At 37.6% G+C, this 24,500-nt stretch overlaps 1 protein-coding gene across 5 annotated transcripts in view; it reads right to left on the reverse strand.

The window, feature by feature from the left end:
• Positions 1–24,500, reverse strand: part of ANO10 (anoctamin 10) — a 230,655-nt gene that overhangs the window by 125,820 nt on the left and 80,335 nt on the right. Inside the window, exon 12 of one of the 5 annotated variants that reach the window (XM_037848492.1) lies at positions 433–599. The exons of the other annotated variants lie outside the window; for them this stretch is intronic. Coding sequence (XP_037704420.1) covers positions 588–599 — 12 coding nt within the window. The 3' untranslated portion in view covers positions 433–587. Of the gene's footprint in view, positions 1–432; positions 600–24,500 lie in introns of those variants that run through there. 5 annotated transcript variants of the gene reach the window in all.

Below are 24,500 nucleotides of genomic sequence, written 5' to 3' on the forward strand. Positions count from 1 at the left end.
TTTTCCAAAGAACTCATCAGTTGGGCAGGGAGAGAATACGTGGTAGAATACTGTAGGACACCACAACATGTTATAGGAGCACAGAGGAGGAAGAAGTTCATCCTAAACAAGACCAGAGAAAACCGTGGGAAAGGTGACACTGGAATGGACGTTGAAGGATAACGGGTCCTCTGACGAGCAGAAATTGGATGGGGGGAAATTCCAGGCCACAGGGACATCCAAAGACATAGAAATGGGAAAATGCAAAATGTGGTTGAACCTGTGGCATGCATGTGGAAGCGATGGGGTGGTGGGAGATGGGAGGAAAGACAGAGAAGAGGCAGATTATGGAGGACCTTAAACCCCTTCCTAAGGAGGCTGGACTTTATTTTATAAGAAAGGGAAAGCATCAAAGACATTTTAGCTTATAAGTGATACAATAAGAACTATCCTGTACAAATATTAGACTGGACAAGAAGAAACTGAAGTTAAAGGAGGGTTGTTTGGTGCTCACTGATATGTCCCAAACGAGACATGGTTGTGACAGCACCTCAGAAAGGAGGATTGCTGGAGGAGGTATTCTGGATGCAGAGTCAGTAGGTAGGAGACTAAGGAGGTACCTAAAGAAAAAGAGGAAAACAAAATGCACCATGACTTCAAAGTGAGTAAATTGAAGAAAACCCCATTTGCTGAGATATAAAACAGAGAGGAGGCACAGTGGTGGGAGAGGATGCTGTGCTCTCTGCTAAATGGCTAAGTTGGTGGAGCCCATGGATTGGCCATGGGAGATGTCAGTCAGGAAGAAGGCGGCCAGATCCAGCAGGTGGAGGCACGGCTTTATGAGTCAACTGCCCAGAGAAGAGCAGCTATTGCGCTGTAATCACAGCAAGCTTGAAGCCCAGGCCTGTGCAGGAACTGAACTACTCAATACATCTTTTTCAGTGTCCTATTCAGTTTTTAATCTAATCCCTTCTAAAATTCAACATTTGACACAAAACAATTTTACTGACTATCCAGGTTATATAAATTTGATACATATTCATACATTTTAACCTAGAGGAAATTGTTTACTGCTTCCATATTAGAATGTTTAACTGTGCTCAAGATAATTAGCCCCCATTTATGTCTACAGCAGCATATCTCAACCTCTTTGTGGTGAAGCACCAATTTTTAAATTTCTAGTCTATTTATCATGCACCAGTCTGCACTCTGACTAGCACTACACTTTGACTAGCACTTGATTTATAGTCTCTACACGATTGATTAAAAAAAAAAAAAATTTTGCAACATAGAACTCAAAATAAAGGCATGAATTTTAAACACATTAAAAAGCAGATGTATACCTCAGGGTGCTGGAATGGTAGAGAAGCTCAGAACTGTAGCATACATATCTGGGCAAGATATTCAGGACAGTGCAGAATGACAGGTCATAAAATGGCCAATACTGTGCCTTGTTTATAACATCCCTTGTACCATGATTCTCTTCGTCAGTCTCAATAATCATATCTACAGACCACACTACAATTAGATTACAAACTCACAGCTGCAGTATTACTTATCCTTCAATTAGAATATACATCAAACTCACAAAACAGATGCTCTCAAGAGACTGTAACTTAAACAGACAAGTAAATTACTCCTGTGATCCTGCCACTGAGGAAAGGATCCTCTGGTCCTGATGGAAAGCTAGCTGTCAAACCTACTGACGACCATTCCATGAGACTCTTTGAGGGAATATAATTCACGAATTCGGTTTTTCATTTTGAGCCATTTATGTTTTTTTTCTATAAAGTGGTGTTGAATATTCAAAAGCTTGATCTAAGTAGTGTCCATATCACAAATGATAAGCATACTTACCCTTCAACCCACATGGAAATGACCCAGAAAATGACAGTGTCAAGCCAGAAGCCTGTCTTGGTTGACAGGTAAGTTCATAAGATCAGAGAATGTATTTTTTTTTTTTTTTTTTTTGCAAGCAGAATTGCTTTGAAGTAAACTTTGCTGGCTGAACTTTACCATTTTTTTAGGGCCTAGGAAATCATAACTGAATATTATTGCTCTGTTTTTCAGTTCTTGTGACTGTAGGAATCAATGAGGGAGTGCTACTACGGAATATAATTTCAGAACCGTAAAGGCCAATAGGAATAACTAATGGTCATCTCCTTGTAGCAGACATGGATAGCTGTTCACCAAAATCATTTCTTCTCCCTTCTGGGCACCCAGCTGGACCACGTTTCCCAGACTCCCAGTGGCCATAAAACCTCTTAATAGGACATTATGCTAAGTGAAATAAGTCAAGACACAAAAGGATAAATGTTGTATGATCTCACCAATACAAACTAATTATAATTTGTAAACTCACAGACATAAAATCTAGAATATAGGTTACCAGGATATAGAATGAGGCTGGAGAATGGGGAGTGGTTGCTTAATATGTGCAGAATTTTAAACTAGGTCAAACTTCAATGTTTGGAAAGGGATAGAGGTGACAGGAGCACATTATTGTCATTATAATTAGCAGCACTGAATTGTTGGTGAATACTAGTGGAAAATGGAAGTTAAGTATCACGTATGTCATCAGAAGGAAAGTTAGAGGTTAAAACATGGGAATGTATAACACAGTGACTTGCGGTAGACGATGATTGTGATTAACTGTACAACTATAAAAAAGTTCTTTCATGAACTAGAACAAACATACAACACTATTACAAGGAGTTGACAAAAGAGGGGTATCTGGGAAGAAAATGTACTATTGCAAACCATGGACTATAGTTAACAGTAACATCTTAATATTCTTTCATAAACAGTAACAAATGTACCACACCATTACTAGGGGTCAATAATAGGGGTGGGGGATAAGGGGTATGGGATGTTTTAGGCTTTTTTTTTAATTTCTTTTTCCAGAGATATGAAAATGTTCTAAAATTGATCATGGTGATGAATGCACAACTATGTAATGATACAGTGAGTTATGGATTGTATACCTCAGATGGACCATATGGCACGTGAATATATCTCAATAAAATTGCATTAATTTTTTTTTTAATCAGTTGACCATAAATATGAAGGTTTATTTCTGAGCTCTCAATTCTATTCCATTGATCTATATTTGAAATGGGAAGTTGAGTCCTCCAACTTTGCTCCTTTTATTCAAGATTGTTTTGGCTACTGAGGGCTGCTTGCACTGCCACATGAATTTTAGGCCCAACTTGTCAATTTCTGCAAAGATGTTGGAATTTCATGGGGATTATACTGAATCTGTCCATCAGTTTGGGGAATACTACCACCTTATAATATTGTCTCCCAATCCATTAATTTGAGATCTTTCCCTTTATTTTGGTCTTTAATTTCTTCCAGTGATGTTTTATAGTTCCCTGAGTAGAGGTTTTATACTTCTTTTGTTCTTCATTCCTAAGTATTTTATTCTATTTGATGCTATTATAAATGGAACTGTTTTCTTAATTTCATTTTCAATTTGTTCATTGCTACTGTAGAGAAACAGAATTGTTTTTTGTATCGTGCAGCCTTGTATCTTGCATCATGCAAACTTGCTGAACTCATTTATTAATTTGAAGAGTTTTTTAGTGGATTCCTTAGGATTTTCTACATATAAGAAACATCATATGCCAACAGAGATAGTTTCATTTCTTCCATTCCAATATGAACACCTTTTATTTCATCTTCTGGCCTAACTGCCCTGGCTAGAACCTTCAGTACAATGCGAATAGACGTGGCAAGAGCAGTCATCCTTGTCTTGTTCCTGATCACAGCAGTAAAGTACTCAATCTTCCACCATTACATATGATGTTAGACCTTCAAGTCTCCAATGGTATTTACAGGGAAGGCTTACATTTGAGAGCTGGGTCTGGCCATACTAGATGGCAATGAACCCTCAATGGCTTACTTCTAAGAAAAATGCCAATTATAGAAATGAAACGTCACTTAAATGATCAAGATACTCAATGTGAGGAAGATGTGTCAAGAAGCTCCACAGCTATTTCTATATCTACAGTTTTACCATCTTAAACTATCATAGCAATGTTTTGGTGCTCTTTTCTAGGGAAAACCCTGGGACCTTAATAATGTCATTGCATATATAGCACAAGATCCTCTTGTTAAGTACTTGTGACTACACACTTATCTACAAGCCAAGAGATTCACACAATTCTTATGCATTGAGGGCATCTCACTGTAGTTGTATAGACTGTATAGTTTGTGACTGCAAGCCACAAACACCAATTGTGGTTTATTTGGGCAGTGAACAGGTGGATTTGTTAAAAGGATATCAGGCAGGTTTCCTCTCTAAGGTCTGGAAAACCAGGTTGGCAGCCACACAGCCAGGGGCAATAACCAAAATCATGCTGTAGAATTAGTCCAGTGAGGATGTCAGGGCCACAGAAATAAAGCCACCAACAACAGGCAAAGCCTCCCTCATCAGAGTAGATTCTGCAGAATACCCACTTCTCAGGGTGACTAGCTTCCATTTCAAAGTTGGGGGTAGCTGAGTTATGACTGGCTAAGCATAGATTATGTGCTCATGCATTAGAAACAAGGGAGATTGGGAAGGGAGTATTCAGCATTGCCAGCTTCTCGAGTTGGAGGGGCCTCTGCCTCATAAGGTCAGAAAATCTCCAGATACAGGAAGGGAGTATGGATGTTCAACGGCCAAACAGAATGATTCCTATTCACTGCAACATGCACTCAGGCAAACCAATTTATAGAATTAGCAATTTAAGCTAAATATGCCCGAAAAGGGGGTTCTCAGCAGCAGCAGCAGCACAACCAAAAATACCAAGCAAGCAAGAGTTCAGAACTTTGGAGGCACCACAAGGAGCTGAGTGTAATTAGAGTAAAGTGTGGAGAGGAGAGCACTAGGGAAAAGCTGCATGATTTCATTAAGGGCCTGCTAAGCCACACTAAAATCAGAACTTTAATCCTGAAAATAGTGGAGAGACACTGAGGATTTTAAAGAGAAAGTAAGATCAGATTTGTGTTTCAGAACAGTCATTTTAGCAGCAGAATGGATTGGAGAATGCCTAGACCAGGGGGCCTGCAGACCAAAAAAGAACATGCTGCAGTAACCTGGGCAAGAAATGACACAGGCCTGCTCCAAGCCTATGCACAAGGCACGGAGTATAGGGGAGGAGAGTCTGGGGATAGTGAGACGAAAAAACTGCCCAGCCTGGTCACTGTTTGAGTGTGGGAAGTGAGGGAGATTAACCCTCAATTTCTGATTAAGACTGGGTAGATGGTGATTGATGAACTCAGTTTTGAATTGCTGAGTTTGAAATGATTCGTGACATTCAAGCGGAGGCACCTGGGACAATGGGTGCACAACAGCTTGTACTGGGAACACAGCCAAAGCTATGAAGCAGACAAGCTCACCTCGGGGGTGAGAGTGGGGGGTTACGGTGGACGCCATGGAATAGACAAGCTCACCTGTGGGTACAGTTGAAACAAAAGAATAGATGAAGGAGAAAAGAGGAGGAAAGGGGATGAAGCCCAATAAAGAGAAGCCCAGGAAGAAGCTCAGGAAGGTGGTCAAAGGGTAGCCAAAAAGGCAGAAAGAAACCCAGGAAACAAAGCTCTCATAGCAGCCTAAGAATGAATTTCAAGGAGGAGAGAGTCATTCACTTCAAACAAGCTCTGTAAAAGGATCACGTTTACTCAACCTCCCCTGCTTTTAGTCAAGCAGTTCTCACACAAATAATGACAGAATTTCAAGTTTCTGTAATGGTTGTGTAAATATGTTTCTAATTATGAGTACATTTTCTACCCAGTTTTGAAGACCTGGGTTCTGAGGAAAAAAGCCCAAGGAAAATTTTAGGAAGCAATTTTGTCAAGTTTCTAGATCAGTACTCTCTCAACCTCACCCTTTTCCATGTAGCTTCTGAGACATTACTGTAAGATGATAATTATAGCATGACTGCAGTAGCTAGTTAATGCATTTATAGTCTACCCCACAGGATTCATGCCGGCCTGGCAGCATTCTCCCTAGGGCCGTAGAGTCCAGGAGGTTTCCCCCAAGACACCTCCTTCCTTCTCCAAGTGCCCTGTGCACTGATGACGAGCAGCATGGCTGGGCCAGGGACAGAGGGGACGGGAGAAGGGCACATGGATTCCCCCAAGTAGGCAATTCACAGACTTGGGTTTCCAGCTCATCTAATGGCTCCTCCTGCCTGTCTCACAGCTACCTTAGACCCAGCATGACTCAGAAACAAATTCAGGATCTTATGTTAAAGCATGATCCTATTCCATTGTCCCCTATCTCAGTGATTGACCCTCCATCTAGTACTCAACCAGAAACCTACAGTCACTTGGGACATCCTTTTCCCTTGTATCTACCATATCCTACACATCACTGGGGCTTCTAAATATTGCCTCCCAATACATGCCTTTCCAGAAGAGCCAGTGCCTGACCTGATCCAGGCTACTAGGATCTCTCCTCTGGATTACTGCATTTACCATAATGATTTCTACTCCTGACTCTCCTGAAATATCCTCCACACTGGGCCTGAGTGAGAAACATCTTCCACACTGAGCAAGAAAGGGACTGTGTGGGGTTTTCAAACTGTAAATCAGTTACCACCACTAGCTATGCTCCTATCTGTCACTCTGTCCTGATCAATCAATAATTGATCAGGACTCTTAAGGGAAGAAAAAGTGTCCTGAGGCTGCCTGGCTTTGTGTTCCCTCCAGCCTCACATTACATTCTTGGATTGCTGAGTTTGAGTGACTGGGTGACATTCAAATGGAGTCTCTCGTTGCCCTGGAGATCCCATGATCCCTTGGTAGGACTATTTTCCTCTCTTGTCCATAGCATCCCCTCCACAATTCCTCATCCCCATCTCTCATTTTAGGTTCGAGGTTAGTGGTTACCCCTCATTAAAGCAAAAACCTCCTCTCTGACCTCCCTGAGGTTAACTTCCCTGGATTCCACACTCCAGTTATTTTATAGCTATCTGTGTGACTATTTGGTGCTTTGTGCTTCCAAGAGTCCAGGTACCAAGCCTGTTTTTGCTAAGGGCCCAGAAAAGGTGCAGTAAGCACCCAAATATCTGCTGGGTGGCCACCCCCCAGGAGGCACAGTCAACCCTACTTCAGTCAGAGGCAGATGAATATCCCCTCCCTGTCACCACAAAGCATTTTAACCACATTTGGGGAGGGCAAAGAAATGTAAAGGGAGTGGAATTATTAAGTAGGTAGACATGTTTGCTTCCTTTCTCTCCTCTTTCCAAGTCTCTAAAATAAACTTGTAAGTGGTGGTGACAGGGGAGAGGAGCTGATGTATTCAAGAAGACCAGAGGCTCAGTTTTTATATTTGCCCTTATCCACCACAAGTTTTTCTTCTTCTGTTTTCAACATCAACATTCCAGTGATTTATGAGGAGTCTAATAGAGGTTGGTCATTTTAAACTTTAGGCTTTCTGGAATCATTCCTTCCAAATCCAAGTCCAAGGATCTGCTGACACTGTAATGTGCCAACATCTCTCTCCACTTTGGATTTACTTATTTTGTTTGTTTTGCAATAGAGTTATCACTTCTCTCTTCAAATGACAACATTCAATATACTCCAGCATATTCGCATAATATACTTGGAAAGTATTAAATTAAAAAGTCATTAAAATCAACACACTTAGAGAAATAAAACCAATCCAGTGATGAAAATGATGAAGCTTTCAAAAGGATGCCAACTTATCTCTTTAGTCAGGGGTATGACTAAGATATGCCCTGTAAAATTAACTTTCCCATTTTAGATTCTCTTTCAGAATTAGTAATGTACTAATTGAACTATTCAGTTGCCAAATCTTTAAATATCTTTATATTTTATTAATATTTCTAATTAGCCATCGATTTGGCAATTTCTTCACTGGACTTAGAGATGTAATATTTATGATTATTTTGATAATGCTAGAAGCAGTGCATCTGTGGAGTATCGCAGCTCACTGCCAGCCATGGTAGAACTGTTGGCATGCACACTGACATGGCAATACTAAATGATTAATTAACAAGGCAAAGAAAAAAAAGTGCTTAAAAAAAAAAAAAGCACCATAGCTGGGAAACAATTTCAACAGATTGGGATGACTGAAAAAATATACTGACAGTATTGTATGATACAATTTATACAAAATTTTAAAAGAGGCAAATTTAAATGGCAATAGAAGTCAGGAGAGTGGTTACTTTTGGGCAGTACTGACTTGGGAAGGACCAGAAAGGGCTTCTGGTAAAACATTCTATGTCTTACGAATGTGTTCACTTCATGAAATTTTTTTGAGCTAGACTCCCGGAATCAGTGTCTACATGTATGCTACACTTCAATAAAGTTTTCCTAAAATATTCTGAATATTATCTTAAAATATCCTCTAAATATGACAGGATGTGGTGACTATATTTTTATTTTAGTCCTATCTAAAACAATAGTATATAGTAAAGATTTCATAAGTTCTCTCGAGTTTTGAAAAAACTTCATACTTATTGCTTGACTTCCACAATTGTGGAAAAACAGCACATATTTATTATATACAAAATGCATATATGTATATATATGATACATACAAAGGATATAAATACATACACATAAAACTGCTCTTCAGTAGCTTAACGCAAAGTTATACAGTAATTAAATCACAGATTTGCGATTTCATCTGTGTAATGGACTTCTGGGGAAGGTTCAAAAGTTTCATTTAATGGCTGTATATTTATAAAATTCAACTTCAAAATGCCCCTTATCCAATTAAACTATTACAACACATCCAGCATACTCCTTATGGATGATATATTAGAGGTTTACTATTATGCTAACAAGAATAGATGTTGTAGTGAACTAGGAATAAACTAGAATAAGAATAATGATAATTCAAATAATATAAACAAAAATAAACAGAAGATGAGCATTCTTCTTCAGTTCATAAATGAATGTAATTTATTGAGAGTACCTGAAAAGACCAAATTAGACTCATTTTTTTTCCAGATAAAAAAATATGATTACAGAGCCCTGGGTTCCCAAAGGATAATGGAGCCACCTAAATCTACCTAACCTAAACAAAACAATACAAAACAACAACAACAACAAACCAGATCAATAAGAACAAAGGAAATTACCCATTACTTACGCTTATCACACAACTCGGATATAGTGGATAAGAAATAACATGAACTTCATGTGACGTGAAAATAGGGTAATAAACACCCAAATTCACAAGACCAGCTCCAATACATCTAAGCGGGAAGTCAAGACAGAGATCACGGGGAAAAAAGTGGAGAGGGGAATAGAGATCCAGAAGTATTGGGAAACAGATAAAATCACCTCCAGAAAGAGAAATTTCCTCCTTGAATGATGAGCCACTGAGAACAGGGCTGAGACCTAGTAGATCAGAGGTGGCCTAGAGAACCAAAAGGAGAAAGCTTAAAAATTCACAGAACAAGAGTTGATAGTCTTAGGAAGGCACGTTTCCAGGGTAACAATTACATGAAAGGGGAGGTATCCTCTGAAAGCTGGTGAGTAAGGAAAAGAAGAAAGCAAGAGTAAAAATTAAAGATCCTGCACAAACAAGAGCAATATCCATCTCTCACCACAAAGAAGATACACATTAAAGAAACAGCACTTTACATGCCAAGATAAGGGAGCACTCTCAAACTAAAAAACTGAGTAACCAAGCCAACCTCCTAGTCTTGTCAACTAGAACTACTATTGCTGATTCAAGAAAACTGAACATCTCAAAGTCAACAAAAACAGCAGACAATGTCTGTACAAAGTTAACTATGAGACTAAAACAGACATTGAGAATAAAGGTATTCCAGTTTTTGGTTTCATTCCCCGACAAAATAAAAATTAGTAAATAAACAAAGAGAAACCAATCAAACAAGCAAAGCCTTAACTGGATGAATGCTATAACTCAATATCTAAACCTGAATTAAATACCCTTAAAGCAGTTACAATTGTGAAAATCTTCAAATCAGAAATTCAAAAACTCAGAACAGAAATATCAAACAAATAAACAATAGGAAGATATGAAAAAGAGAGTGACTGAACTTAGTAAAGACATGGAAGAAAAAGACAAAATCATCGTAGAAATGAAGACTAAAGTACAAGGTGGCCAAACGAGAATGGATGCAAATAAAAATAAGGGACATTGAACAAAGGCTTGAAAAGCCAGGATGACAAAAATAAAATAACGAAGTCAAAATGAAAGATGATTGATAAGTAAGAGAGACAAAGAAGAACCAACATACATATAATTGGAGACCTTGAAGAAAACCAAAATAATGGAATGGAACGAATTTTAAAACTATAGTTCAAGAAGACTTTCCATTAATAAAAGAATTGAAACTACATTTGAAAAGGCTTACTGGGTACCTGGGAAAATTGATCTGGAACTGTCAACTCTGAGACAAATGCCAACAAAACTACTAGGTTTTAAAGATTTTTTTTTAAGTATTAATATATCTCTGGGTCTCTAGGCAAAATAACCAAGTCACTTAGAAAAGAAGGGAAATCAGACTGATATCAGACTCTGAACAACAGGAAAGAAAATCACCATTGAAGTAGAATTTTCAAGAAACTTTAGAACATTTCTAAAGAAAAGAAATCTGAAACAAAAAGGCTCAGTAAACTGCCCTTCAAGTATCAATGTTTTAGAGAAACAGTCTTAAACATTTAGGAACTTAGCGCTATTCCTGAGGAATTTTTTGCTATTCAAAAGTGTGGTTCATGGCCCAAGGCATCATCTGGGAGTATGATCATCTGGAAGAATGAGAATCTAGGCCCAACTCAAGAGGTTCAAGTGGTTAGTACACACATTCTTGTTTGAGGAGCACTTCATTAGAGAATAAGTTTCATAGAACAAAGAGGTGACTAGGGAAACTTTGGCAAGAAGACTGACAGCACACACTGAAGAAACTTAATTGCATATCTAAGACTAAAAAAAGGTATATGTAAATATGCAATATTCTGATGAAGTAGAAATAATACAACTGAAGTAATGGGAGGAGAAGAGAGAAAGAAAGGAAAGCAGAATACACTGATTGTCAAATAGATAATACAATGTATTCTGCTTTCTCCTGTCTTCCTTATCAATCACATTCTTTCATTTTTGAGACCTGTTATATATATTTTTCTGGCAATTAGAAAGCAGAAATATAGTATAGCAACTTTTATTTTCATATTTTAAAACATTAACATAAGTAAAAAAAAAAAACTCTGCCTAGTCAACACAAGATAGAGAATTTGATCTCATCTGAGTCAAAACAGTCCCTTACTTCACCTTCATTCTCATAAAACAGTTTGGAAAAGCTGGAATAACTAAAATACTAATATTAAAATGATATGGATCTGCTATGTGTCCTTCCTGGTCAACATTCACACCCATAGTGCTGGGATTTCCTAAAGCATCTGTTTTTCCATTCATCCATTCATTGTATTCATTCTTTTCAACATATATCCACTGATCACCTACTATGGACTGAGCACTGTGCAGGCACTGGGGACAGAGTGGGGAACAAGATGATGCTCACAAGAGTAACAACCTTATAGTAGGCCGAATTATGGCCCCAGAACATATCAAAGTTTTACTCCTCAGAACCTATAAATGTTCCCTTATATGGCAAAAGGGACTTTGCAGATGTGATAATTTAAGGATTTCAAGTTGGAGAGACTATCCTGGATAATCCAAGTGGTCCCTAAATTAAATCACAAGTGCCTTTATAAGAAGGAGGTATAAGGAGATTGACAACTAGAAAGGAGAAGACAATGTGATGACAGAAACAGAAACAGAAGCCATGTGTCCACAAACCCAGGAATGCTGGCAACCAACAGAAATGAGAAGAGGCAAGGATCAGATTCTCCTCTGGGGTCTCCAGAAGAAACCCATCCTACCAGCCCCCAGAATTGTAAGAGAATAAATTTCTGTTGTTTAAATATATATGGAGCTTGGTGAATTCTTCAGGTAAGGATCTGTAGTTTAAAGAATATTAAAAATATTTCTCCAAAGTAAGAATAGAGTTCACTTTAAAAATATAGGTTGGTTACTAAGGGCTATCAACAATGATTCACTTAAACTTCTCATATTTAATGGCTCAAAAATTTTCCCAAGGATTTGGAAAAAGAACAACAGTCATCATCACTGACTTGCCATCTTCATTTACTTGGAAATAATTTCATACTAAATTTGAAAATGCATGCAGGTGTGCATTTGGGGGAAGGAGAAGGCAGAAAGACTAGGAAACAGTTACTAGATTCTTGAAATCCCAATTTTTATAATGTGGGCCATGTAACAGTTCACCCAGTATAATAATAATTCTTTAATTAATGATACCCACAGATATATCTCTGCATGCAGGGATTCACAAAATGCTCAAAACAAAATTATTTTGTTTTTAAATTTTATTTTCTTTGTCATATGATAAAACTGACTTTTTTTGGTGTGCAGTTCTATGAATTTTAACATATGCAGAGATTCATGTAACTGTACCACAGTCAGGTACAGAAGAACACTTCCATCATCCCATAAAAACTCCCTCATGCTATATTTTTGTAGTCATACAAAACAAAATTAATTTTCACTTATATTATTTTAATACATTTTTCCCCATGAAAGAGTAAAAACAAAACAACAAAAACAATCCCTCCAAAACATCTGGGAATCACTGACCCAGGGATTCAAAAGCACAGTGACACGGTAAAGTTTATGTATGCTCTGCTCCTTTTTCAGTTCTACTGTGAGGCAGAGAACTCACATACAACGTTTGCCCTGCTCTAATGACATCATTCCCTGATAAGGGATTTAGTTGCCCCTACTCCACACTGGAGCGACACTCTCTGCACTTTTTGTCTTTGTGTCCTCTAAGCCAAGCCTGGGATCTGAGCCCAGGAGACGCTCAATACATTTCACTCCCTCCAAACCCAAAATATAGCCCAAAACTTCATCAAAGCAGCCAGACAAAAACTGAACAAGATTTCCAAATAAGGGGGCTGTCAGAAGAAAAGCAACTGCAGTACATTTCAAAGGATGGAGAATGAGAAGCACATTGTCAAGTGAAACAAAGAAGAATGCTGGGATAGGTGAGGATGCAGGAGAAAGGGAGATGAAGTAGAAAACTGGGGTGAGAAAGGGGCTAAAAACTGGAAGGTAAAGCAAGTTCATGCAAAGATCAGTATCATTTAGGCCAAACCTCCCTTCCCACAAGCAAACACAATTAACTCTTCTGCGGATAAATTACTTGAAGTAGGATTCCAAGGTCAAAAAATAGATCGTATTTGTTTAAATATTTTGAGGCTAGTTTTTAAAATAAAAACCTTAAAGACACCTTAATCCAATGCATTTGTTAAAACTGTTTATTTTCCCATGGTTTCACAGATCTCTGTTGAAACAGGCTTTGGCCTTAGGAACAGTTTTACAGAAATTCATTCTTACTAAAAAAATCACAATAAATGCCCAAATAGACTGCTCCTTTGCTTTGGCCCAATCCAATTTTGCTATTACCCTTGGCAAAATCAGGACAAAATATTTGTTATTCATAAGCAGCGTTTGCTTTTTCTAAACAGTAGGTAAAAATGATACAAAAATGAAAGAACAAGCTCACTGATCACTTTTCCTTCAACCTGTCATTTACTCACAATGCAAGAATTTCTCTTATACTGAAAAAGTCAAAACTTCTTTATAAAATGGTCATAAAACCCCAAGTTAGTAGCACTAGAGTATGTCTTACATATACATTCCTTTTTTAAAAAATTACCAATAGCATTCTTATTTGCACCAAACAACCACATGTAAAACAAATTCACTAAATTCTGTTCCTATGAACGACCATGAATCATTATCCATGTATATGTATCTGCTTATCTGCACATTAAGTATCTCTGGAAGCATATCCAAGGATCCAATCACATTGGCTGTCTCCATGGAAGGGAATTTGTTGACTTGGAGACAGGAGTAGAGGAACTTATCACTGGACTTGTCACTGTTTTTTAACCTTTTGAATTTTGAATCACGTAAATATATTACTATTCAAAGAATAAATACATAAAATTTAAATAAAGAAGATAATTCTGCAAGGAAATGTTCTTCCTAATTTCCACATGCTTTCAGCTACCAACAAAAAGGGAAACTTTATCAAAAGATATTAGCAGATATCAAGCAACATGGAAGATGAGGCAGACCACCAATGTCCACGGAAAAGTGGTACATGGGAAAGAACAGTTTCTCCAAAATCTTGATTAAGGGTAATACTATAAAACAAAAGGAAGACCCGAAAGAGACCTTTCTCCCATAGTTGAACTTGCCAACATTATTCCCAAAGTTAAGAACTTAAGCTGTTTTCAGAACTCTATTCACCCCTGTGTGCATGTGTACAAGGGGACACTGCCACTAAGGCCAACAATGGAGGTCGCGAGCAGCACACTCTCTATAGGCTACAATTTGCTGGCCCAGACAACACTCCTGACAACAGCCAAGTGCAGAGCCAAAGGGCAGAGGCAACCTCTCTGCATGACAGTACCCCCACCCCAGCCCCACCCACTGTCACAGTGCCCACCTGGAAATGGACAGCCAGGGTTAAGAGAAGGGAGCATGATAACTTCAGGGTCGGGAATGGGAACAGTACAACTAACAGGCACTGCTCCTGCTCAGTGGACATGAATGTTACCCAAATCCAACAACTTAGATTTAGATTTTCTTAGATATTTAGCTGCAATGCTACAAACCAGAACAGCTCAGAGCACTGTTTGTTACCAGTCCACAATGAGAGAAGGACTTGTGCCAGAATATAAATCAATTACGTCATTAAGCATGCTTATAGTTCAGCTGACATCTTTTTTAAAAACTAGACATTTTCAATAAAGGAAGCAGCATGTGTATTTTAGCATGAACTCCTTTTCTTGTGAACTAGAAACAAACAGTTCTCAGACTCCAGCACAGTGCGTGGACCACACTTTGAGCAGCACTGTAAATCATGAGGAATACAAACAACAGTGTTTTGGTAACCAGAGGCCAGGACATTAGGGGAGAAAAATCCTGAAAATCCAAGTTCCATTAATCTCAGCTAAAGTGAGAACCAATTATTATGATATTAGTTAATAAGGACTGAGGTAAGACTCTTCCCAAACACTTTAAAGATTATAAACCTTCTCTTTCTCCAAAGGAATGAATAAGGAATTAGCACTCCAGTTTTGAAAGGCTGCTGACCCTTATTTTAATACATAAAAGCTACACGATAAGCTCTCAAATACTTCTTACCAAACTGATAAATTTAAATCAACTTTTGACTGACCTATAACCATATTCTATTTTAGGTTTTATATTTAAAAATATTCTTCAGGTTATACCCTTAGAGGGCTGCTTGGCTCAGATTATTTTATAGCCTAATTTAAACATTCTTGATAAAAGTAAACTCATGAGTAAATTTAACAGTCCAAGATGTTTAAAATATTTTGTAGCTTGAAATTACTTATTTAGAAATGACCAAATATTCGCTTTAATGACTACTGACCTCCACCTTGATCCCTCACTCGTTAGCACACTGGGATTCTCAGTCCCTCCCGCTGTGCTGCTTCCTACCATCCTCTGAACAAATCCTGCTGATCCTAAAAGCACATGAAGAATGCCCCGAACCTTCAAAAGGTTTAACGGCAGCAGCCTCCTACTTTCCACATGATTATTCTGAATCATGCACATTCTGAAAATAGGGTTTGAAAACAACAAAATATAAAAAAGATGATCACTTTCCTTCTCAGCATGACCAGTGAATTCTCCAATATCTGAGAATAATGGCTGTTTAACTAATCAGCAAAACAACACTCAAGATGAACACCTCCTTTTATGTTGACAATGGACTTATGAAGGCTCAAAGAAAGAAAAGGCAAAGAAACTTCTCTTAGCATGCTCATTTTAGCAGTATCTCTAAAAATTCAATTACATGATCGTATCTGGAATTTGTAAAGAACTATTTGCAATGTAAAATTGAATTTTAGATTAATTGGTTTTATTCTATTCCATTCTTGATTAATTTTTTAAAAATTACTTCCTTCATCTTGTAAACATGTCCTGAGCCACAGACAAAAACTTTTTCAAAACATTTTTTACTTCAGTAAATTTTTATACATTTTTTAAAGTTTATTTTTTAATGTACATAGATTACAAATTTCTCATTTTCGTGTGTAGCTCTTTGAGCATTAACAAATTCACAGATCTGTGAAACTATCACCTTACCAAGATACAAAACAATTCCATCACCCCCAAAACTGCCCCTGGGTAGCACCTTTGCAGTCAATCCCCCATCCCTCACTCCCAACCCCTGGCAACCATTCTCAGCAAATTTTAATGCCCAAATTTAGATGGGAGGTATGTAAAACAATCTACATGTCAAGTATAACAGCAATGAGAAGATAACACAATCAGCTCTCTCAATAATCTTGCTCATGTGTCCTTCCTAAATATCAGTGGGTGAGGGGCTTAAAGGCTGTGGAAGAGTACCAGTGATCTATTGGAGAGTTGCTCTCTTCCCTTGTGATAATTTTTCTGCAACTGATTTCTATAAAAACTAGTCTATAAAAAAAACTACATTCTCTCTGCTCTTATCCTACCACCTTTTTGCCATGACATACTCCTTCAACCTGAGTTCCCTGTGCACCAATGAATACACATCACAAACTTAATTATTAGCACAGATGGTGCCAATTAGCTTCTGAGTGAAGTGCTGAAAAGGAAAGGATAATGGAAGCACTACAATCGCCTTGCACATGCAGAAATGGCCACAGCTAGGGCCCACAGACAGCCGCTTGGGGACAGCCATATCTATATTCTGTGGGCTCATCTTCTACCTGCCAGAGGAGAACCTTGTTCTTCAGACTCAGAATAGGCATATCTTATTTAAAAAAAAAAAAACCTGTGTATTCATGTGTAAAAATATGGCACTTATAGCTTTTCAGCTGGAAAATAAGGGTTTTTAACTAACATACGTAAGATAATAAGAAATTTTCTTAGAAAGTAATCAACACTGAGAACTTTCTTTCCCTTCCCTTCTCGGTTCTCAACATCTTTGGAAGTAGTCCTTTCTAGGTAAATTTATAATATACAGGAATGTGGACACATTTTATTAATTAGGGAGAGATTAGATTGGTAATATTAACATTTTACAATTGTAAGCACCTTGAAGTCTATAAAACACTCTCATACAGTTTCGAATTTAATCAAGTCTTTGCAACATGGCACCTTGAGGGACTACAAATTTTTTACAATGCTAAAAAATGATATTCAATCCTGGCCCAATTTTTGATAAAAAAAAAGTTCCAGTGCAAAAATAAATTAAGTGCTTCTTGAAGTAAGACTTGATCTGGAATACTAATGCAACATTTTGGGTTTAAAGCATTGTTAATATGGGAAAACTTTCCTAAAGGAAATGGGTTATCAGCAGGGTCTAGACGTTGATAAACATGAATTTAAAGACAGAATTTTAAGTGAGGAGAAAGCAAGAAGAGAGGCATAAAAATGAATAGTGAAATGATCTGCCTGTGGGTCTAGCTCTCCCTAGGGAGGAAGTGTTATTTATCCTCTTTGTATCTTCAGTGCAGACTAGGAACTCAGTTATAGTTTTTTAAACTGCAATTTAAAAAACAAGTCATATGAAAGCACAGAAGTATAACATAAAAAAATGGGGTCTTTAACAACAATTATTCTGGCAGCTTTGTCATGCTGGCAGAAAAGACAAACTAGAAGGGTCCTCAGGCATAAAGAATCAGGACCTAACAAACACGGGTGCAGATATGGAGAATGAGAGAAGAGTTTGAAAATAATGGAAAAGATGAATTGGCAGAACTCTGCTGTAGAAAGTGCAAAGAAGCCTGAAAGACTGTGGGACCACTGAAAGAGAGGAGGGAAGAGGCAGTGAGGAGGTTCAGGGCAAACAGCCAGTACTGTCTTGACTGCCTTACAGGCACAACCCATTTCACCTTCCCCACCCCAACCCCATGCGGGTGCTGCTCCCTGGTAGGGAGATGATGGGAAGTTCAATCTCATAATGGGAAGATAATAATAAATTCAATTTTAAACCTATTCATTTTTTAATTTATAGGTATCATTGGAATTGTCAAGTAGTTTACGTTAGTGAGGGAAAATGATTACGTATTGCAGTAATGCCCCTGAGCATGTCAAGAGAAATCTTTTGGAATGAAATGTAAAATTTTCATCATGGGCTCCAACCTTTCCACCAGTTTCTGTACCCTTTATCCCTCACCCCCCAATTCATGCTCGCCACTCTCATTAAGAGAACTGATTTAGTGTCTGACTTCACCCCTCCCACTTGCTCCTGCCTCTGGAGTTGCCCCAACAACCTCATCTTCCCTTCAAAGGGGTAAAATTTCCACAAATGTATCCTCTTTGGATTTGAAACCTCTCAACACTTCAGCCATTATTAAAAACAGCTGAAGTTTCTTAGGTGCTTAAAGTCTACTTTCAATTCTCTGAAGCAAAATTTGCTTTATACCATAGGAAAAAAAATTGAATACAAAACACTTCATCTTTCCATTCCCCAAAGCAATAAAACAAATAGAAAATCAGACAAAGGGGGCAAAGTCAACTTTGAGTTGGGTTATGTATCTGAAAGGAAAACTCACTGTCAAAAGTCCAAGAGGAAGCTAATGCCCTTAGCAGGTCAGTTTGCTGAGAGCGGGAAGCAGAGGCTGAGACGTGACAGGAGAAATTCAAGGGGCAGGTAATTTACAGAGGGCTTTAAAACACCATCTGTGAGGAAACCACAGTAGCAGTCCACAAAGACGAACAGTCCAAATCATTCTACTTGCCTTTGGACATACTGGGAGTATTTACCTTTGAATATGAATACATATATGTTCTGTGAGTTCACTTTACATAATGCAGTTAGATTCTGAAATCAAGACTTAGGAGTGTAGAAAAGATGTCCTGTTGTCTAATTCTTACCCCTTGTATAATTCTTTTCTTAAAACAACTCCACTGTGAATGTAAACTGATCTCTTTCCGAGGTGTGAGACTTGTCTCTTCCTAAAGTTTCTGGGACAGGAAACAGGTTAGGTTAACCACTGTAAAACCTTAAATGAATGCAAAGTAATGTGAAAATACTGGATGTCAACAAAGTCATATTTAAACAGATTATGTACCATGAATTTTGAGAGTACTGGGTTATTCAACAAAACAAATATTTCCCATTAATTGAAAAAACTGTAAAGCAGGCCCCTAATTCAATATTCCCCAAATACAGAAGAAGCCCATTTAGGTGGCATAATTGGGATCAGTAATTCTTCAGTTAATCAAATAAGTCAGCTAAGTTGGGAATCATAAAAAAGTCTACTTTTAAGGTTTTATTTTAGAAAATATTTAATAGACATTTATTTGAAAATCTTTTGATGTGGGGCCAAGGCTTTTGGTGGGGGGGATGGAGTTTCCCACCGTCTTCCTTGCATAAGTGACACCCACAAGATGATTGCCTAAGATTCCCTGATTTGTTTGCTTTAAAAAAGAGTGAAAACTTAAAGACACTTGTGAAGCAATGTGAAAACAAAATCTGGAAGCTGTCCATATTTGTATAATCCCCCCATCTTTTATAATTGCCTCTTTATCCAATCTGATAGCAATTTGTCTTTATGGAATTTTTCCAACAGTTTTCACAGAAATGACAGCTCTCACTATTTTAACACATAAATTTCATCAGTTTTCATTCCATTTAATTAAATTATGTCAATTACAGTAACAAGAATACCACACACAAACAGATTTGGAAAGAAAATGCCTCTCGCTGAGCATTTAACTCAGTGAGTGGACATCTTCCCCATTGCCCCCACTCGATCCCCATGCAGCAGGCTGGGAGAGCCTGAGCGACAGCGGCACTGTAAGGAGGGAACGGAGAGGGCCAGGTCATCTGGTGGAGGGAGGAAAAGAGGCCTTTTACTGCACTGCAATTTATCTCTTGGATGGTTCCGTCCCCCACTGTCTGTGTGCATTTTTTTTTAATTTTTTTTTTTATTAAATTCAGTTTTATTGAAATACATTCACACACCATACAATCATCCATGGTATACAATCCACTGTCCACAGTATGATAACATAGCTATGCGTTCATCACCACAATCTATCTCTGAACATTTTCCTTACATCAGAAAGAACCAGAACAAGAATAAAAAATAAAAGTGAAAAAAGAACACCCAAATCATCCCCCCATCTCACCCCATCTGTCCTTTGGTTTTTATCCCCATTCTTCTACTCATCCATACACTAGATAAAGGGGGTGTGATCCTGTGTGCATTTTTAAAGCCAGAATATTTCAAGCATACAATAAATATGTATTCAACAAAAGAATGTGCCTTGACTGCCTTTAACTATCCTCCACACCATTAGAGAACACAGTGCAATATTTAATTTGGAAAAAAACTGAAAAGCAGGACAGCCCATAGAAAGATCAGGAATTCACCAAGATTATCAAAGGAATACAGAAAATAAACAGAGGGGGAAAAACCCAGTTCAATAATTCCATTCAAAAGTATCCTAATCCAAAAGTCAAAAACTTTATTTACCATCCAAGGAACCCATATATGCCCAACACTGGGAAGCGATGACCAGATGAATAACTTGGTTGGTTGTGGGTCCCTTCCTAAGTAAGTTTTCAAATTGACTTCTCAGAATTTAATCGAACTTTTCAACTAGGTGAAGAGAACTCTATGGGAACAGATTTTTTTTTTCCTGAAATACAGTAACGATAACAAACAAATACTGAATACTTAATCTTGCCAGGTACTACAGTAAGTATGTGTGCATTTTATTCATTTAATCTTCATAACAACTGTAGGAAATGGGCAGTGTACTCAAAGATACACAGCCAGTCAATGGTGGAGCCAGATTCTTACACACTATGTCACAATGCCTAATACACAGTCCACCTTCTCTTATAAATAATGAAATTTATATTTGTTTAAGACTTCCTAAAGGTACATCAAAGTCTTCAACTATAAAATAAAAATAATTCCTAAATAAATGGCGAGAGTCAGTAATCCATGAAGTCACTATACTTAGGGGTGATTTGTTACACAGCAGCAGATAACAAAAACACAGGACCTGAGAGACAGGGTTGGGGCAGGGGATGGAGGCCAGATAAGGAATTTGTCCCCTGGAGGCTAGTCTAAATCACAGATTTCCTGATTTAGAAGTTGCTTATGAGGGACCTCTTCAAAAACCAAAGCACCCCAAATTCCATATTCTTGAAGCCAACAATGTGAAAAACAAAATCATCATCTTACCAGACACACCACTTTAAGGGTGTTAAAATCACTGCTCTGAGCCATGCGATGGGACAATCAAAACAGAATTTTTAAGGTCTGAAATCTGAAAAGCTTTTTAAAAGATGCAAATAATCTTATCATCTTTAAATCCCTATTTAAAGTAATAAGAAATGCATTAACCAAACGCACTGCTTCCAGCACTAATCTAAGATAAAAGGCACTTGGATTCCAAGGCCAGGCCCCACTACCCCATAGAAACTGATTGGCTACACCTGGAATTAGCTGAGGCGGTCAGGCCCTTACTGAGTTTTCCTTTTTTTTTTTTTTCTTCCTCTTTCTCTGTTGTTTTCCTTACTTTCCAATACACAATAAAGTAATGAGTAGGAAGCAAATGTAGTCACAAGAAGGATAATATCAGGATGAGTCTTGGGGAAACAGACCCGAGTTCATGAGAGAGAGGAAGGAAACTCTGAGGAGGATAAGTCTCCCACACATCAAAAAGCATCTGGGTTTTTACTTTAATTTCTCTTTTTCACTTTAATTATTATTCTTGTCATTTTTGTGTGTGTGCTAATGAAGGTGTCAGGGATTGATTTAGGTGATGAATGTACAACTATGTAATGGTACTGTGAACAATCGAATGTACGATTTGTTTTGTATGACTGCGTGGTATGTGAATATATCTCAATAAAATGAAGATTTAAAAAAAAAAAAATAATAATAATAATAATTCCTAAATAACTGCCACTAACTATAATGCACCTTGACTGAAAAATAAAGAAAACTACATGTGACTCATTCATTCATTCATAAGCTAAAAGCAATAGCTTAATCACTTGATAACAAAGAGTTAAAGTAATCCAATAAATACTTCTCAGTTATTAAATATTTGTATGCCAGTCTTTGCCCGGCTCTCAGGAAGCTCAGAGTCCAACAAAAGAGACCCATGATTGTCATACGGTTTCAGTAAATGCTAACAGAGACCAGCACAAAGGGCTCTGGTCATCCAAGGATGGGGCAGCAGGAGAGGTGAAGGAGAAAAACAGACTGTGAAGAATCTGGCATTTGACTGAGGCATTTTTCTGTAAGCCAGGGAGATTTGTGTGAGAACTGTAGCAGAGAAGGAATATGATCAGAATTTCATTTGGAGTAATCACACCAGAAGTGGAATGATTGGGGAAGAGGAAGGAAAGCATGGAAGCCAAAAGGACAGTGGGGATCTACCATAAAAATCTAGGTGAAAACCACTTTAAATGGGTGAACTGTATGGCAAGTGAATTAAGTTGAATATGGCTATCTAAAAAAAAAAGTCTAAATGAGAAATGATGAGAGCCTGAACTCAGACCACGGCAATGGTGACAAGGAAAAGAGACTAAAGAGATATTCAGGAATCAGAGTCAGCAAAACTTGATGAGTGATGGGGGTGGGGGTGGCAGGGTAGAAGCGCTGGACCGAGGTGTGGGAGCAGAGACCAGAAAGAAAAGAAAAATGGAGAAAAATGGATGGAAACAGGCACATAAGTGATGGAGATTAACATATAAATCACAAACTGCAATGTGAGCAAAACTAATTCAGTAGTATTATGGAGAACTAAGCTTTGCAGAAACACATCAATGAGCCAGGACACATATGAGCTAACTGCTGAAAAAAAAAATTAATCAACTGACAACAGTGATACTATCATATTAACCATCATCCTTTTTTCAACTTGCTTCTCTGGGTCAAACATGATGCCTACCACTTCTTGTGTACATTACTGCATAGATCAGCTATCCCCAGTTTACATCTGAAATTGAGGATCTCAGAGATCAAGAGGAAGAGCCTGTAAGAAATTTTTAAAACTATTTTCTACAAATAAAAGTTCTAATGTTCAAGTGTCATCAGTTTTTAAAGGGAACACTAGATGGCAGTAAATACAAAAAAGTTGTGACATGACACAGCATATACAGTAATGATTATTTTTGCCCTTACTCAATTTTATACTGCACTAAATCAAGCTTTTAAAAAAACTGAAGAATCAAAAACCTAAATTAAGGTTTCCTGGCTTTGGGAATGTGAGCAGAAAAGCTACTCAAACTACCTATTCACCCACAAATTGTGACGTTATAATAAACGGAAAGATTTCTAGTTGGGCAATGTAGAAAACTGAATTAGACTATGGGAAACTGAGAGAAAATGGTCTTAAAATATTTACACACACACAGTCTCAATAAAACATATACCCAATTTATTTTAAATGTATTTTAACATGTACATGGATTGACGTTGACCAATACCTGCTTTAGATATCTGAAGGTCAAAATGCCCCACAAGACCTCTCTCTAAGCCAACTCTGCAGGTAAACTCCCTGCCCTCTTCTCTATGTGGGACATGACTCCCAGGGGTGTAAATCTCCCTGGCAACGTGGGGCATGATTCTTGGGGATGAGCTTGTCCCTGGCATCATGGAATTGAGAAAGCCTTCTTGGACCAAAAGGGGGAAGAGAAATGAAACAAAATAGAGTTTCAGTGGTTGAGAGATTTCTAATAGAGTTGAGAGGTCATTCTGGAAGTTATTCTTATGCATTATATAGACACCCCTTTGTAGATTTTAGTGTATTAGAATAGCTAGAAGGAAATACCTGAAACCATTGAACTGTAATCCAGTAGCCTTGATGCTTGAAGATAACTGTATAACTCTTTAGCTCTTAAGATGTGACTGTTTAATTGCAAAAATCTTGCAAATGACACTCCCTTTATCCAGAGTGTGGACAGATGAGTAAGAAAACAAAGTCAAAAAATAAATAAATAATGGGGGGGGGCGGGTAAGGGATATGGATGTTTCAGGTGTTCTTTTTTTATTTTTATTCTTATTTTTATTTTTTGGGGGGAGTAATGAAAATGTTCAAAAATTGATTGTGGTGATGAATGCACAACTATATGATGATACTGTGAGCCACTGATTGTATTCTTTGGATGGATTACATGGTGTGACAATTATCTCAATAAAATTGTATTAAAAATGTAGCTTAGGAGAACACTAACACTCAACATAAACTTTATAAAATTGTTACATTTTCTACATTTGTTTTGCTAACAAATTCTAATCACATAAATGTATTCTAGCTAAAATATCTTAACTCACTTTTCCATCAAGACATTAAAAATTTACACAAAAAGTTACTTTATATATATATATATTTATGGCCTATTTATTATGTCTTTTTTGAATTAAGGAAATTTCCACTATTCTGGTGGCCAGGAATGATCATATGAAAGTACAGCATGCTATTAATCAAATATGCT

This window comes from Choloepus didactylus, chromosome 1 (genome assembly GCF_015220235.1).
Source record: "Choloepus didactylus isolate mChoDid1 chromosome 1, mChoDid1.pri, whole genome shotgun sequence".
In the NCBI taxonomy this organism is placed as follows: domain Eukaryota; kingdom Metazoa; phylum Chordata; class Mammalia; order Pilosa; family Megalonychidae; genus Choloepus; species Choloepus didactylus.